Source organism: Camelina sativa, chromosome 6 (genome assembly GCF_000633955.1).
Source record: "Camelina sativa cultivar DH55 chromosome 6, Cs, whole genome shotgun sequence".
NCBI classification, from domain to species: Eukaryota; Viridiplantae; Streptophyta; class Magnoliopsida; order Brassicales; family Brassicaceae; genus Camelina; species Camelina sativa.
In genome coordinates, this window is record NC_025690.1 from 12,055,302 (window position 1) to 12,073,291 (window position 17,990).

The 17,990-nt window shown below is 35.3% G+C and overlaps 3 protein-coding genes across 3 annotated transcripts in view; 1 reads left to right on the forward strand and 2 right to left on the reverse strand.

The window, feature by feature from the left end:
- On the reverse strand, nucleotides 2,098-3,872 carry LOC104698950. The gene is made up of 2 exons (XM_010414320.1): nucleotides 3,627-3,872; nucleotides 2,098-3,555 (listed from the first exon to the last, which is right to left on the reverse strand). The coding sequence occupies exons 1-2, from the start codon at nucleotides 3,870-3,872 to the stop codon at nucleotides 2,098-2,100; spliced, it is 1,704 nt and encodes a 567-aa protein (XP_010412622.1).
- LOC104791007 lies at nucleotides 12,412-14,919 on the forward strand. Its single transcript, XM_010516806.2, has 5 exons — nucleotides 12,412-12,824; nucleotides 13,506-13,639; nucleotides 13,762-13,909; nucleotides 14,297-14,403; nucleotides 14,510-14,919. Exons 1-5 carry the CDS (start codon nucleotides 12,500-12,502, stop codon nucleotides 14,549-14,551), a joined length of 756 nt encoding a protein of 251 aa, XP_010515108.1. The 5' UTR covers nucleotides 12,412-12,499; the 3' UTR covers nucleotides 14,552-14,919.
- Nucleotides 15,553-17,990, reverse strand: part of LOC104791008 (E3 ubiquitin-protein ligase SIS3-like) — a 3,417-nt gene continuing 979 nt past the window's right edge. Inside the window, exons 4-10 of the mRNA XM_010516807.2 lie at nucleotides 17,819-17,897; nucleotides 17,312-17,450; nucleotides 17,135-17,227; nucleotides 16,996-17,061; nucleotides 16,728-16,847; nucleotides 16,348-16,461; nucleotides 15,553-16,203 (exon numbers count right to left, since the gene is read on the reverse strand). Coding sequence (XP_010515109.1) covers nucleotides 15,868-16,203; nucleotides 16,348-16,461; nucleotides 16,728-16,847; nucleotides 16,996-17,061; nucleotides 17,135-17,227; nucleotides 17,312-17,450; nucleotides 17,819-17,897 — 947 coding nt within the window. The 3' untranslated portion in view covers nucleotides 15,553-15,867. The remainder of the gene's footprint in view (nucleotides 16,204-16,347; nucleotides 16,462-16,727; nucleotides 16,848-16,995; nucleotides 17,062-17,134; nucleotides 17,228-17,311; nucleotides 17,451-17,818; nucleotides 17,898-17,990) is intronic.

A 17,990-nucleotide genomic window follows, 5' to 3' on the forward strand; every position in this document is an offset into this window, starting at 1 on the left:
ACTTCAACAATATACCTTGGCCTGGTGTTCCTTTCAAATAATGAACTACTCTCAAAGCACTGAGCCAATGATCGTGACGAGGCGCCTTCATGAATTGCGAGAGAACATTAACGGAATACACCAAATTAGGTCGTGTTGCTAACAAATAAAGCAACCGTCCCACCACCCGTCAGTACTTCTCAGGATTATCCATAAGTGGTGCTTTAGAGAGACCAAGCATATGTTGTGTTAGCAGGCTGCGCTCCCAACAAGCCAGCTTCATTGATGATATCAAGAGTATATTTTTGTTGACATAAGAATATACCTTCTTTGCTTCTTGCAACTTCGATACATAGGAAGTATCTCAAAGGACCTAGATCTTTCATGTGAAAGCACTCACCCAAATATCCTTTAAACTTGCTTATCTCGGCAAGAATCATTCCCTCCAATGATCAGATCGTCGACATAAACCAGAATATATATCTTCGAGTGTCCTCGTCGCAAGTGAAACAGAGAATAATCAGCTCTTGACTGACAAAAACCATACTCAAAGAGAGCTCCACGTAGCTTCGTAAACCAACATCGTGGTGATTGCTTCAAACCGTAAATTGATTTCTTCAGTCGACACACCATGTTCTTACCTCCTGTTCGAAAACCAGGTGGTAAGGTCATATAGACTTCTTCTTCTAGATCTCCATGCAAAAATGCGTTATGCACATCCATTTGATTCAATTCCCAGTTCTTTGCCGCAACGATCTCCAAGAAAATTCGTATTGTCGATATTTTAACAACAGGTGCAAAAGTCTCTGTATAATCAACTCCTTCCTTCTGTCGATTTCCAAGTGCAACTAAACGACCTTTGAACCTCTCAATTGTCCCATCAGAGTTATACTTAATTTTAAACACCCACTTACAACCGATAGCCTTCTTGCCTGGAGGAAGTTCCGTCAGATCAAACGTCTCGTTTAGTTCCATTGCACCAACTTTGTTAGACATAGCAACTCTCCAATGTTTATCCACCACTGCTTCTTGAAATGTTTCTGGTTCCGTATTCTCACTCATTGTGGCAAGAAAAGCAAGAAACGGAGCAGAAAAATTTGTTGCATCGAGATAGTCGGATAATGGATACAAACTGTTGTCATCGGATTCAACCTTGATGATGGTATTCATCACATAATCTTTAAACTTACTTGGCAGTTTTGTGACTCTCAAACCAGGCCCGAACCTTTCCACATGCACAAGATTTTTGGATTCACTATCTTCATTTTCTGATTCACTATCTTGAAGAACAACAATCTCCTCTAATTGTTCTTCTCGATGATCCTCTGTTTCAGGACGAGGATGATCCTTTGTTTCAACAAGCGAATGATCCTCTGTTTCGACAAGAGGCTGATCTTCTGTTTCAACTGTCTCAATATCACTTTCTTGCATAACCTGAATATCACGTAACCCCAAAGATTCCTCCAAAACTTGTTCACTTTCGTCCTCGTCTTCCCAGCCAAAATCCGAAATGGCATCTTCAGCTCTCATGTTCACCAAGACCTCACTGCTCATCGGAAAAGCATTCTCAACAAAAAATACATCCTGTGATACAAACATTTCTTCCATTTTCAAGTTAAACATATTCCATCCCTTCTTGCCAAAGGGATAACCCAGGAAAATGCATTTTCGTCTACGAGCTTCGAACTTGTCACCTCCAAGACGTTGCTTGTGCGCAAAGGCCAAACAACCGAACACTCACAAGTTTTCATATGCTGGAGCCTTGTTATAAATAAGTTCATATGGAGTTTTCCCTTTTAACAGCCGTGATGGAGTCCGATTGATGAGATAAGCAGCAATTAACACACTCTCTCCCCAAAACTTCGCATAAAGTGATGATTGAAACAACAAAGCACGAGCCACATTCAGAATGTGTCGATGCTTTCTTTCTACTCTCCTATTTTGTTGTGGTGTCCCAACACATGACGTCTGATGTATCATTCCCATCTGTTGGAACTCAGACGCGAGGCACATAAACTTCGTACCGTTATCACTCCGCACAACTTTTATATATTTGTTGAATTGTCTTGACACCAATGCCACAAAGTTCATCAAAGATTCTTTTACTTGTGACTTCTATCACAACAAATAAACCCAAACTCCTCTCGAGAAATCATCCACAATAGTCAGAAAGTAGTAAGAATTGCACAGAGTTGGACGTCGATATGGACCCCATAAATCAACATGTATCATATCAAAAACTCCATCACTTTTATTATCACTGGTATGAAAAACCTCACGGCAATGTTTAGCCTTTAAACAAATGTCACAAACTGAAAAATCCTTATTCCTACTACCAACAACAGGAAGTAAATCAAAAACACCATTGGAAGGATGCCCAAGCCTTTTATGCCAAAGATCTTCAGCTCCATCTTTATTCAAATGCAAGACTCGAAACTCTCTCAATCGACGGAAGAAATACAGTCCATTCTTAAGTTCTCCTGCTCCAGTCACACTCCTCGTTATACGGTCATGAATCACACACCCCTTATTAGCAATCTGCATTACCACATCTAAATCGGCAACACGTTGTGACACAGATATCAAGTTGCATTTCAGTCCTGGCACAAACAGGACATTTCTCAGTTCAAACTCATCATCAAAACTCACTGTTCCCTTTTCTTTTGCCAAACTATTTTCTCCATTTGGCAACCCTATTGTACATGGCAGTATATATTTTCGGTTTAACAACAAATCACTAAAACATGTCATGTGATTTGTAGCTCCAGTGTCTATGACCCAATCAAGTGAGAGAGACTTACCACTGAGACGAGGTGTGTTTCCCTTACTGCTCTCAAGGAGTTTGACGAGTGTTCCCCATTGCTCGTTTGTTAGCCCTGTATAGCCACTCCTCTCAGCTTCCCCACTCGTCTCGGCTCCATCTTGTGCAACCATCACGTTTGCACGAGCCATTCCGCCACGTCCTCTTCCGTTTCCTTGGCGACCTCCTCCTCGTGCAAATCCTCCAATGCCTCGAGGTCGCTCACTCCACCACTCTGGATACCCGATCACTTGAAAACAAGTATCCACTGTGTGTCCAGATTTCTTACATACTGAACACACCATCTTTCCCTTTTCTTCTTTACCACCCATGTGGTTTTCTCCTCGAACTGCGAATGCTACTTGTGTGTTCTCTTGTTCTCTTCCTCTCATGACAATGCTCACTTGCTCCACTGACTTCACTTTTGAGTACACTTGATTCATGTTTGGAAGAGGATCAGTGCTGATGATCGAAGTTCTCACTCCTCCATATAAAGCCGTGTCAAGTCCAAGGAAGAATTGATGGATTCGATCATCCTCTCTCTTCTTCTCCAGTTCGACATTGATGTTGCAGGAGCATCCTCCACACTTGCAAGATATGACCTTGTCATAATTAGCCAGATCTTCCCACAACATCTGCAGCTTCCCATAGTATTCAATCACACTCATATTTCCTTGGCAGCAATAAGCAAGTTCCGTCTTAATCTCTTGAATTCTTGGTCCATTTCCTTCAGAGAAACGATCTTTTATCTCCATCCAAAGCTCCTTTGGATCTTCCTTGTTTGCCAGAGTTCTTCTCACCTTTGGATATATTGTGTTGAGAATCCAAAGTGCTACCATCGACTTGCCGATAACCAATCTTCATAGTCGGCTTCATCTTCACCCGGTTTTGAGACGGTTCCGTCAACAAAACCGTACTTCTTCTTGACTCGCAGTGCAGTCCGCATCGCCTGAGCCCATTCATCAAAGTTTTCTCCGTTAAATTGAACTTGTGCTATGATCGCGCCAGGGTTCTCGGTTGATGCCAGTTGAAACGCTGAAACTGCCGCCTTTGAACCTTCTGTTTTCATGATCGCCTTTGTCTCTTCCGACATTTTTAATCTTCAAATTTTCTAGCCAAAAGACTCTGATACCATGTAAAACAGGGTATCAATTGTAGAATTTTTTCTTCTCCCTTTTATTCATCGAATCTCAAATATATATACATACAGAAAGATCTAGTTACCAAACTAAGAAGATTGCATCTTATCAATGCTCACCTTTCTCCCCAAGCTAAATCTTACCAAAACATATACATTGAATATACACTAATTACTCTCTCAAATATTCTCTAACATTAACTATCATTTGTTTGGTTATATATATATGATCTGATAGGTGATTCAACCTTATATTGTCCTCTTCTGCATTCTGAAAAGATTCCTCCAATAATTGATAGGTGTAGACATTTGGATGAGAAACATGACAAGATATTAACGGGTACATGTTGTTTTAACATATGAATTATTCAATAGTATTCTCTCATAATTTTCTATAACTTGCTAGGCATGGGCGATGATGGCAAGCCATTGTTGTTGACAAAGACCGGGGGCCCAAAATCTTATCTGTACACAACATTTGTTGCATTAAAAACTGATTATCATATTTCTTAATAGAGTTCAAGATAACAATATAACAGATAAGCATTTAGATTGTATAATTCGTATTCTGAAAATTCTAGTTTTGATACATGTAGAATGTGCCAGCTGATAAATCGTATAAATTATAAAGTCCTAAACTCCGTTTTTAAGCCGACCCAAAAAAGTCATAGATATTACCAATTTTTCTTCCTTTTCCAATCTAGGTCTTGACTTGAAAGATTTCCAAGTCCAATTTAATTTGTACTTCAGTGTTCACACAATAATGAAATTAAATACTAATATTACGTTAAACCAAAGAAAGAAGATTTCAGAAGATTACAAAAAAAAAAAAAAAAAAACTTGGCTGCACACATGTAAGAAACTTAATATGGACTTCAATCCAAGTAACCGATTATTATTGAAAATAAGAAGATAGTTTTGGGCATTAATGGGATTATTTAATTTTTCATTTATTTTTGCTTCCAGTTCATATCTGGTTTATATTTCAATGTATATCAATCTTTTCATTTCTATGTGAATTCACTGCAGTACACACATTTTTGCTTCCAGTTCTTATGAGTGGAGTTTACATATATAATTAGAAATATAAGCAATACCCAATTCCATTTTATAATTCCAACAAAATGGTCTGAACAAGAAATTTCTTGGTAAGAGAAAAAAATATGTTACGATGGGAAACATTGCAAAAAGTTTCTAATTTAGCAGGCTTTTCTAAATAGGTTAAATAATACAATCCTGAGTAGGATAAAAAACGTGTGCAGATTATATGTATGTACGTACGTAGGATATACGTGGACTACACTACACAAACACGATGTATGGTACGTCAACAGTGTAACGCACATGTTTCTAATTGTGAAAAAATGTTGTTGCAGTAAAATAATTTACGTACCTACATGGTTTATGTGATGGCTAAATAGTATGGTTCCGTTCGGTTCGGTTGGTTAATGAATCAAATGTGAACTGGTAGTAATTTGGATTGGTTCGTTCTTGGTTTCGTATACAAAATTCCCATTAGCTTTAAAGAAGAGATTCTTGGTTAAAATGTCTCGGCCCTATAATTATTTTTGCTTAAGTAGCTATGTTTCGGTTTAAATTATTATGCTTGACACACACACATAAAAAGAATATTTAAAAGGTAGAAAAAAATAAACTATATCGAAATAGAACTCAGTTCAATTGGGTTGTTAAATTATTGTATACGAAGAAACTAATCTAATACAAGCCAAAAAAAAAACATATGAAAAGAGAAGAGTTTATGATGATAATGATAAAGATGGTGATGTATGTTGCTGTGTATTGTCCGTATCCTCCATACTTTTTGGGTTTGACGCGGTTTATTTGGTAACTAGCTAGTGATTTGATCAAATTGTAGAAAGCAACATTACAAAGGGTCAACCTTCTCATGCCATATATGCACGTCACACGGCCTCACGGGTGTGTTTGTGTGATAGTGGATAAATGTAGATAGTGGATACGCAAATAAACCAAATCTAGCAATCAAATTGGATGGCCAATACCGGTTTTACTTGGACAAGTTTTCTTATGAACCAAACTATATAACCTTTTTAAAAACTGAACACAGTTACAACATACTTTTATTACAAAAGTTCTATACAACCAACACATGACGAATGGATTTCTTTCACTTTGGACACTATTTCTTATAGATTAAAACCTGGTCGAACCAATAATACTAAACCGAACCAAACTAAATGGCCAATCCTTGTCACGTAGACCAATTTTTATATTTTATTAGTTGGACCGGCAAGCTTGAAGAAACTAGTGGAAATGAGGAGAATTATTATATTAATTACTATTTTCTTATAAACTTGGATTTTCAAATTCTTACTGGAATGGAACTGTATGATTTATGTCTAATCTTTTATCATATAAAAGTCTTAACCACGTGTCTTTTCGTTATACTGGATGATTGTATTCTTTTGGCGGTTTAGTTTTCATCATTGATGGACAGACTACGACACTAAATTTGGTTCCAACACTTGGACTAGTTGTTTACAAATAGATGACTGACTATACGAGTTCACATTATTGAATATGACCCATCCGATTTTAGTATGACTTTTGTCTGTATATGTGTATATATGTATATGTATGTATATAATAGCTAAATTAACTTTATTATACCCTACGAGGTCATGGAGCAAATTAAAAGACAAGTTGCCTTTCTTCATAAGTACATGCACTAGTGAACGAACATAGAATTTCATTATTTTTTTCAATAGATAATTAAAATTACCTCTAAACTATATGATGAAATATATTACAATATAATTGTCATTTTTACAGTCCATACATTTTGCAATGTTTATTTAATCCAAAAAATAAAAAAAGCAATAAAGATGTTTCTCCTTACCAAACAGAAAAAGAAAATCAGACAAATTTGGACGAAAACACACTTTTATCTCCATCTTTTTTTTTTCTTTTTCTAGATGTCTTTTTTTCTGTTCCATTTCTTTGTAATGATCATCCAAACCAATTTTTTTATGTCATTGGTAACTTAACCAGTTTTTTCAATGTTACTGATAACTTACGTTACTCTTCTGATCAGCGCCACAATCATATATATATACCCTAATTCTGCCTCTACCGTCAATCTCATCTGTTCTCAATTTTTTGCCGCAACAAATATTATCATCCACCTGATTTGAATAAGAGATTTGTATGAAAAGTGCATCAGAACTATTTTTGCTATTTTATCTCGCGATATTTGTAAAATATAACTGAATTGTACAAATTTCTAATAATATCCATTATTTTCTATTTTCGTGTCGTGAGAAAAGAGATTGTCTATCTTGCGACATGGACATATATCGCATCTTTTGCTCTCATGTTGGTGAATTCGACCAAAAAATGTAACTTGCAAGAGTATTTTTATGGATTGTCTGTCCCATTATGTTTTTAATTATGTCGTTCAAATCATCCAACAACCACTGCACATTTTACCATACAAATAGAGAATCACATTTTTCTTTTCAATCCGTATATTTTTTATAATCACCAGTCTTGCTAAAAGCCTCAAAGCTTTTATTTAAGTTTCCTCAAAAAAGTACGCATGCACTCCTTAATCCTTATATCATATATTCATATGATATACACAAGGGGTAGAGGAAAAATACTATTCACTACCTACAAATGTACGCACGCACTAAAAGTTTACATTGAATACAAAATTAAACACGATCATTAAAATCTATATATATGGCTTCACGTGAAACATGTTTAAATTGTATAATCAACCAAAACAACGTTATTTATCGGAATTTTCGACGTCAATGCCCTTAACTTGAGCTTCTTCAAATTGAAAAGTGCAATATTTTGTCGACGAGACCTACCTAAGTAAATAAGTTTATTATACATAAAGCTCTGATTGGTAATTCTCAACTACTACGTTCTAAAGTTTATAAATTTTTTCTTTGACAACATAAAAAGATTAATTTATTCGGTTTGACCCATTTGAAAAGTTTATAAGTTTTTAGGGTAGCCAATGATATCATTTAAACGTTTTGGGCGAGGAGGTGGTTGAGCCATATTTTTAATTGTTCCCACCCATCTAGTGGACGATTCGAGCACTCGACAAGTCAACGTTTTGATTTTTTATTTCGTGGTATATACGTGTCTAATTTTCATACAACAATATTTTAATATATTATTATATGATTGAAACAAATTCTAGTTGCAACTTTGTTCTGTTTTTTTTAGTTGACGATTGTGATGGAAGATACCGATACGATATTACGTAGATTTTCTTTTGCGCAGTTTTTTTTTCCTAACTTGGTCGTGTTTTATATTGCTTGTTAATCCGGATATTTCACTATTTGTTTATTGGCAGTTTACAAATTATATTGTTCTTGAGTTTAGCTAGGGAATTTGATTATTTTTTACTTTTTCTATTTATAGAAAAACATGAATCCTATGGAGTTGTTGCCTCAACAATGTTCTAGGGTATCTTTTCTTTTAGTGATAGGTTCTGAGATTTTCTTCATCAATCATTACAAATAGATACAAAATTTTCGGTGTTTGAAAGAATACACAGACATGAGGTATTTATATAGAGAAAACCGGATTGTTTTTTAATGATATATATACTTTTATCCAAAAACTGTACGATACAAAATTATAAACGAATAAGACAGGCAGAACATTAGCTACAATTATAAACAAATAGATCGAATTATTATACAAAACTGTATGATATTTGCATAATGCATGCTTTAGAAGTTGGCTAAAAAAAACTTAAAGATGTACTTGGACGAGAAACTTCTAGCAAGTATATTTACTTCGTAGTTTTGGCCCAATATACTGGAAGACAACATTATGGTGCCGCCATTTTCCCACAAAGTGATAATGATTGGATATTGACTTAATTAAAAATAACATTACTAGCCGAATAATAATTAGTACTACAGTCTAAACACTAGTGTATTACAGTAGTTTATATAGTTTTAAAATATAACCAACGGGAAGTCCAAATGCGAATTGAGTAATACACCAACCTAACAAGGACAGCCCACACAATGATTTACCACAAATTCTCGATGTCAACTTGCTCGATGTAGGCTTGTCCACATATTCTCCATAACTATGAACTTTTTTTTTTTTGTAAATATGTGAATTTTCATTATAGAAAATAAATTGTAATTATTACAATGACTTTCATACCGTAGAACGCTCTTGCCCAAAAAAAAATAAAAACAAGAGGGTATCTGAGGAAAACAGAGTAGATGATAGCATCATCTAAAGGTACCGAAGCCAAGCTTGCATTTATCTTTTGAAGTTACGGCGGTGGCTCTTTGCAAGTATGGCGTCACGAATTTGTCTGTCCAGAATCTTGAATATGATATGTGGTGGTGTTGCGTGTTGTGGTAACGGTTATTTCGTTCAGACCAGATGGAGTAAACGATTACCTGAGAGACAAGACGCCATAAGTATGAACTTAGAAGATGAAACAGTACAAACTAATGAACAAGAGAGAAACAGTAAGATTCTATTATAATAATTATATATTGTCGAAGTAGCAATACAGGTCAACTATTTATAATGGTATATTTCTTTTAGTGTTTTATGATAATATTATATATTCCCAAAGTGGCAATACAGATCAACTATTTCTAATGGTAGTTCTGTTGTAAGTGTGTCTGTGTAGAGTAGTCACCATGACAGTGGAATATTTTGTAAATAGTCTTGTAATAACACTTCCACACATGTAACCACTTTCAAAGGTGCAATCATTAATTAGATAGACTGTATAGTCACTTTTTTTTGTTCAATGCCTAATTTAGTTTGATTAACCCTTTTTGTACTGTGGAACCTCCTCGATTTGAGAATATTGTTTGATTATGTTGTTTTACCTTTTAGTGTTGTTATGCTCTTTCAGTCCACTTAATTTTATCTTTAGTTAACCTATCCTTTGTGACTGCATCCTTTTTTCTTTTTTAACTAAACATTGTCTTGTTGTCTTGTATACTCACCTTCATTAATGAATTGGCATGTCCCTTCTTCTTCTGACAAGTGGAATGTGGAAGTAGGGAAGAATCAAAATCATCAGAAACAATCAAGCAAAATGCTTCTTCTTCTTTTTGTTTGTCAACAAGCAAAATGCTTCTTAGAGCTAACATGCGTCTTTGCTCTCTCATATACAAACGCATCAACACTACTCTCCACTCCGAATCTCTGATCCCCGCATCGGCCAGCGAAACTACAAAATGGTTTGATGAATTTTCAGCTACTTAAAAAACCAACGACATGCATGTGAATACCTTTTTAAAAAAGGAGATACGGTTAGAGAGGGTAATAAACCATCCAAATATCCTCCCAAAAACATGTATCTTGCTTCTACTCGAGTTTTACTATCCGTTCGTTAATCGCTTGATGCATGCACGGCATCCCATGCGACCAATTCGAGTAGACTCGTGCACGGAGAGACACGTCCGTCTATCTGTCATGACATGCACGTCCTCTTCGAACATGTGTGACACACCGCATACTACTGTTTGTCCCCTAAACGCTCTACAATTTGCTGCGGTCCACCCGAAAACCCATTCTCCAAAAGCCGTATTAGATAATTTCCTATAAATAATTTCCACAAAAAATAATCAGAATTAGATCCAATTTGAGAATTTTGAGGGAATGATATAACCTAATGGAAAATGGGTCTAGTTGTTTCCGGAGGAATCATCTCTTGCTTTCATCTCTCTTTCTTCTGTTCAGCCTATTTAATTTTTTGGTAAATCTTATTGGATCCCGTCTCAAAAAAAATTTTGTCCCTAGGCGTACAGTTGTTTTTGGACCTTTTTCAGTATATAATTCTTTTTTTCTTTTTTTGGACCCCAAATGCTTAAGCTTTTCTGGAAAAAAAATTTTGTCCCATGGCATCTGCCCCTTAAGCCGGGCCTTGGACATCCTATGTTTCGATACTGTTCCTTGCATGACCGAGAATACTCTTATTTAGTGCATATGTGATATGTTCTTGAAACTTAAACATAATCTCTACCAACCCAGGTTTTTACAAGCACAAGCCCAACCCGTATATAACTAAATCAACCTTTAAAAGGAAAAGAAACGGGCCTAACAGACAACTTTGAAATTGAATCGTTTTTATATGTAAATGAGCAGAAAATTAACTGGCTTTTTTAATGGGCTTTGTTACAAAGTTTTACCTTCATGGTCACGCAAGTCTTTGCGCATCAGATCAAAAAGAAATTGGTACTCGAAGCTTTATCGTTTTTCTTTGTCCAAAATTTTTCAAGCTCAAGCAATCTAAAAAAGATATCCATGATGCTTCAAAACGGGGCGTCTAGACTAACTAAAGATGCATCTTTTTCTAAAAGGAGAAGCTCGTATTCATTAGTCGGAGAACAACTAATTAATGATATTGTCAAGAATCTTGTCTGACTTCATTCAGGTACCTTTGTTGTCTGTTTTTTTTTTTGTTATACAATAAGTTATACCCAAAGACTTGGCCTTGTTGCTGGCAAAAATAAAAAAGACTTGGCCTTGTGATCCTTGTCTGCCGTTGTCCAAATTAGTATAGTAAGCTAATCTTAACATAAATTTTTGGTTTTACTCCTCATGTCTACAAAAGTTACTTTATTAAGACGTCGTAATGAGTGATAACCAATCAATTAATTGACATTTTAAACCGGTAATCGAAGATTCGTTCCTCTTTAACAGAGGACACAAATTTTGGGTTATTATAAAAAACATATTTAATCATATTTGCATATTGTTTAGTTATTATGATTGGTGTTCACGATTAGAAACATGGAACATGAGTCTGCATGTGAAGGCGACAACTTCTATATACATAACACATACAAGTACAAATCCCTGCTTGTGGCATATTAAACGAATAAAATAACAATGAATGTAAATAAATTTAAGTAGTATATGAAGCCACTCTTGCTATCCAATGGCCTTTCGACTAATCAAACAGACTCACCTTTGAACCCCATGCCCCTCTTATATAGCCACTGCTTTTTTTTTTTTTTTGGCATATCCACTTGCATCTATCACTTTATTATATAAAGTCATTCCTCTATTAACTATTACTATAACACATGTAGGTCCTTTGTTCCTAATTTATAAGTAATATCATCTGAACAATTTATCGTTTGGTCCCAGAAAATAAAAACCTAGTCGGGCATTTTAGTGTTTTTTGAAGTTAGTGGCGAAATTGGTGGCAGAATAGCTTAAAAATAATAGACCACAAAAATAACTAGTCGGTAGTTTTAGAAAATTAATCTAATTAAAACGAAAAATAAGACTTAGCTAGATAATTATATATGTTTATTTAGGTCAAATCCAATATCATGTACTGATTTTTTTGAACATAAAAAAAATAAAAACATACAATTTTCAACTTGGTATATATGACTTGTATGATTCATTAACTCAAAAATATTACATTAATATATTACAAACAAATCTGAGTGTTTGTATATATATTATCATTGTCCACTTCTCTCTCTCATACTTTTGATATAAGTAGAAAGAGGGAAACATATTTTGAGTCTTTATTTGGAATATTTACATTAAAAAGAAAAACCCTCCCAACAACCATGGCCTCGTTTCCGGTGAAGCCTCTACCTTCCGGCCACTTACAGCTTCTTCACTGGAATCTCGTTACTCCCCCGTCGATGATATCCGCCGGTTTCAAAAGGCAGCATATCTTAGGAGTCCCTTCTTATCTATGTATTGATGAATCTGTGAGGCATATGAGAAGCCTTAGGTCGTTGAACAACCGTCGGCGGGTAAGTAAAAGCGCCGGCGTGTCTATGTCGGTTGCTTCGGCTGAGGATTTGCCTGCGGTTTCTTGGGAATCTTGGAAGCCTGACAAGAACACCTTAGCTCCGTCGCTAAGTGACGTCATTTGGCCTGCAGCAGGTAACTAAATTAGTTATTAAATCTGTGTACCGTAGAAATAATTTTATGCTCACTTTGTTATTAAGAGTTGATATTAATTTGATATATTCTTCTATTACGTCTACTTGATATTAATCTGGATTCTAAATATATGCATCTCATTTCATATTAGGCAAACTATGAGTCCACGAGTCCTATTTTGGGGTTTAGAAAAAAAAATCATATTAATATAGAAATGATAAAAATAACATATATTTAGACAGCAAGTTTCTTTGTCCGAAGACAAGGGAAGAGAGAGAGAGAGACAGATTGGTTGTGTCTCTTCCAACGACCAAATAGCTAGCTATTGAGATAATAGGATATGAATCTAATTGTTTGAGGTTGACCGATTCTCAAGTTTAGTAAAAATCATAATTACTGATATATACATACTATAATCCTTTGAGAAATGTAAGGAAATGATTTATGAATTTTATAAGGGTTATAAATATTAGAAATTAGTCATAGTCTATAAAATCATATTATACTGTGGTATTTATCATTTTAGGTCATGTTATTATAATTTCCCGAACATGCATGCAAAATAATTTGACTACAAATATATGGTCTTAACCTTGAATCTACAACCGTTTTGATCAGATTAGTTATATGTTCAAAAGATTTGAAATGTTTGTTACTTTTTTTTGTATGTGAAAATCAAAGGAGCGTTTGCGGCAATGGCGATAATGGGAAGATTAGATCAAATGTTAAACCCTAAAGGGATCTCCATGTCGGTTGCACCACTTGGTGCCGTCTCTGCCATACTCTTCACCACCCCTTCTGCTCCCTCTGCTCGAGTAATTTCCTAAACGCATTTTTTTTTCTTACTTCGATTGAAATGTTAAAACACAGCTAGCTTTAAACACTAGGTTGTGTTGATTGATCAGCATGGTGATGGGTGCATGTGTATTTATTTCAGAAATACAATATGTTCATGGCTCAAATAGGTTGTGCAGCCATTGGGGTGCTGGCGTTCTCCGTCTTTGGGCCAGGCTGGCTTGCCCGCAGCACCGCTCTGGCAGCTTCCATCGCGTTCATGGTCATCGCTCGTGCCAATCATCCTCCAGGTAATTCAATCCTACTCTTCTTTTCTGGAAGCTTTATACTATAAAAAACAAAAATCTTGAACTACCTAGCCAAAATAAAGAATCAGATTTCTTATAGTCGTTTGTAAGGGATATGAGAACCATGGGACCTTAATATATGGTAGAAATAAGTTGGAAGCTACGGGAGCTATATTCGGAAATGAAAAAAATATGTGTTCATATATCATATTTGATATATATATATATATATATATATATATATATATATGGGAAGGATAATTTAGAAAATAGTACTTGAAGTACACTTTAAACAATGATAATATAATTCAGGTTTTCATGTATTATATAGGATTTGAAATAGCTGAATGATATAAATTTGCATATGATTTTGAAAAAAAAAACATACAGCGGCGAGTTTACCACTATTGTTCATAGATGGAGCAAAGTTACATAAGTTGAACTTTTGGTACGCATTATTCCCAGGTGCAGCCGCTTGTATCCTCCTCTGCTTCCTCGTAAGTTACCTTTCTGCTTTCAAAGTACATGATATTTGCTTACCTCTTTTGCTTTCAAACCTATATGCTTAGATATTAATTGTGTGTTTGTTTTTTGTTCTTGCAGCAAGAGATAGTGTGTTACCTGAAGGAAAACTTAAAATTTTGAAAAATGGACACATGTTTATAAATATATATACCTATACAACACGTATTGGTGGAGGAGAGATCCTGCATGTGAAGATTTTTGGTTCATGTTTAGACGTTAGTAGATGGTCGACGTATTTTCATACCCGTATATATATGAATACATATACAAATATATATATATATATATATATACGTTTCCACGAAACTTGTAGTGATCTACTTTTCTTTTCCGTTTTTGATCTTTTATGTTTCAACAAAATAATGTGTATCAATGTATCATCGTACATATATATATATATATATATATATACGCATGGGAGAATGTAGAATATTTTGCTTCACTTGGAAGAAAATTATTATTTGTGGCACCGAACAAAACTTTCGATATTCAAAGCAGATACTAATTAACGATATGTTTACATAGGGTTTTTGGATTTTTTTCCAATATCTAGTAGTTATACATTGTTCTATGAAAAAAAAAAAAAAAAAAGAGTGTTGGTCTATATTGATCTTTAAAATCTGTATATCGTGTTACATTTATGTAGAAAATTTAGAATTGCTATGCTTATATACAAGGAGAAATTGATTGGTGATGAAATATTTAGATGTTATACCAACAGTACTTATCGAAACAAACATTGTATATGTTTCATAAATCATTTTAAAAAGACATTTTAATTAGTTTGTTGTTATTTTCAATTTTCTTTTCATATCAATCTTTTTAGTCGTACGAATACGAATAAAAACTTTAAGAATGGATGATGAAACGGATTATCGTTTGACTACTTTTTTTTTGTTAAGTTTGTGCCACTTAGTTAATTATTTTGATAAGTGTTTCTGTGTTTGTATTTAAAAAAAAAAAAAAAGGTTTTTGTTCAGTTACTGTGAAATCTTTAGTATTTAAAATTTTAAACAAGTATATCGAAGACCCTTCAACAAAGTTTAAAGCTAAACCATGCAGAAAAAGTTAAAGCAGAAAGCAAAAAAAAAAACACCCTTTTCTTTCTTTTCAAAGCAGTATCTCAAAAACCCAATCGTCACGAAAGTCGTTAGTGCAGAAAAAAGTTGGTCTAAGTACTTCACTTAGGCTTTGGCAATTTCAGTGGTTCTGGTTCTCTCTGGCTTTAGGGTTTATAACATTGAAAATTTGGTCTTCACCTGAACCATAACCAAGTATAAGGTATCTGAACAATGCCTATCATTACAGAGTTTGGACATGAACCCCTCTTACCAAATGTAAACCCCCGATTTATTTACATTTTAAGGAATGGGTAGGGCAAATCAGTCAAGAGTTAGTGTTTTGGGTAGAACTTTTCACAGGCTCATTTCTTTCTCTCATCTCCGAGATGGAGATATATCAGTCGGGACGGGTGGAACCCCACCGTTCTCTGCAGTCTCCAGAGCGGTGTCTGTGTGGACTGGGTGGATTAGGGATTGAAGTCTCAAAAAGTAGCTCTCGCTTTGAAGTTGGCTTCTTATGTACCGAGCTTCTGTTGTTTCTGTGTTCACTTGTGAGGGTTGTTCTGCTCCTGAGCTCTGGAGGTTGGATAATGCGCTGAGATCTAGGTCTGGGAAAACCGAGCACCGGCACCGGGGACATTTCACGTTTAAACGCAGCCACTGGTCTATGCACTCCACATGGAAATTATGGGCGCATGGTAAACCTCTAACCTGTAAAATTCAGACAAATTCCGCTTATCAAGGAACGTATTGAGACGAGAAAAGCACGCAAGCACATTATGGAAGCAAAAATACGAATAATAAGTTGGCTAATCCCTAGCAATGGAGAAAATTTAGGAAAGTGATGTTCAGTACCTCATGGCCAATATGGAACTCCTCTAAGCAGATTAAGCATTCACCGCAGTCATCTGGGACAGCTTTTAATCTGAACTTTGGAAGTTCTTGAATGAGTGCTTCAACAGCTTCTGTCTGTTTACCAACCAAAGCATCAAGCATTAGATGTTTGAAATCTTGAGACAGAAATATAGTAAAAGTAAATTTGGACATCATTAGCAAAGAAGATTTTTTGCTTCTCTAAAAAAATATGTCCATAGGTACTGGAAACATAATTGTTGAGTAAGGGATTACTCGTATAGGAGAGATTAAAACCACGGATAGAGTAGCTATGAGTCATATTTATGTTATGCACAAGTTACTAAAAGCTTAAGGTATTGACAGTAAAGGACAAGACTTGCCTGAGCTGGAGTCAAGTAAAGTCCAGGATGGTATGTAGCAGCATCTTGACTTATGCCTCTCATCTCTTGGCCTGCAGCTTCAAATGCCCAGTCAGGTACCCTAATCATGTCAACTAAAATCTGGGTACCAGGAAACAGAAATTGAAAAATTACTCAGAAGTGTCAGAGACTAACTGCAACTTAAAGCACTTAGAAACAAAAATCATAATGACAAACTCCGCAAATGTGTAAAGGAAGTGAAGTTGAACAATCAGATCCTGAAACTTACCCCGAACTCTGAAATCGGAATTCCCTGCTGAGCACGTAGTAAGTGTACCTGTCTTCTTGTCAACCACTATCAAGTAAACTCATATTAACTTGGGTCCCATCTTCGAACCAAACAAAAATAAAGCTAGATAAAAATCTACCTTTCCAACACAGATGCAAGCAATGCAGAGGAGGCCACAGTAACTAAACATCAGCCAGATGAGAAAACCCCATTTTTGGCCTTCTTCAGGTAACTATCGCAAGAGAATACATACTAACTCAGCAACAGATTTACAACAAGAATAATCATATATGCCATGATTGTAAATAATGCTTACACATCTTTTCGCCTTTGTAAACCATAGTGTACCGATTACAGTCCAAGCCCACAAAAATGGATACAGCATCAGAGATAGGACAGACAGGACAACCACTCTTCCACAAAACATGGCGTTCCGCTGTTGACTTCCAAAATCCCTAACAGATGTTCATACCATAAATTATTGTGACACAAATAATTAGATATTCATAAAACTTTGCTACCTAGGGAGATAGAGAAACGTTGCAACTAGCTACTTTCAAGCTTGCAACTCAAAGAGCCTATTCGACTGGAGCTACAAAGAAGTTCTAAGCTTCCCAATTAGCATATATTTATCATAGTCGAATCCTTCTCAATGAATTACATGCCTATCTAAGGAATAAGGATAGCAAAGAAAAGATCACAGAAAAGTTTCTTCTTGAGATAACAACAACTCTGGGAAACCGGGGGAGGAAGATTCCAAAAAAGGTAAGAACCTTAAAATTAACTGTAACTCTAGGAACTAGGAGATATAGATGGAACTTACAATCCAAGTCCAGCAGCAAGACCATTGTCAACAAACATGAAGACACGGAAGAGAAACACAGTGGTGTAATCGACCTGAAAGTCATAGAGACAAACAAAACCGTGAGGGGAAAAAATAAAAACTTAAAGATTCCAAGGGAAGGAACACAAAAGAACCGAAACTGATAAAAAAA

Bases quoted from the DNA above. Each gene is read 5' to 3' on its own strand.
- LOC104791007 (XM_010516806.2), top strand. From the start codon at position 12,500: ATGGCCTCGTTTCCGGTGAAGCCTCTACCTTCCGGCCACTTACAGCTT. The intron at 12,825-13,505 runs GTAACTAAATTA...TGAAAATCAAAG, and splicing joins CGTCATTTGGCCTGCAGCAG to GAGCGTTTGCGGCAATGGCG. The intron at 13,640-13,761 runs GTAATTTCCTAA...TATTTATTTCAG, and splicing joins CTTCTGCTCCCTCTGCTCGA to AAATACAATATGTTCATGGC.
- LOC104698950 (XM_010414320.1), bottom strand. From the start codon at position 3,872: ATGTCGGAAGAGACAAAGGCGATCATGAAAACAGAAGGTTCAAAGGCG. The intron at 3,556-3,626 runs GCAAGTCGATGG...CTGGCAAACAAG, and splicing joins ACTATGAAGATTGGTTATCG to GAAGATCCAAAGGAGCTTTG.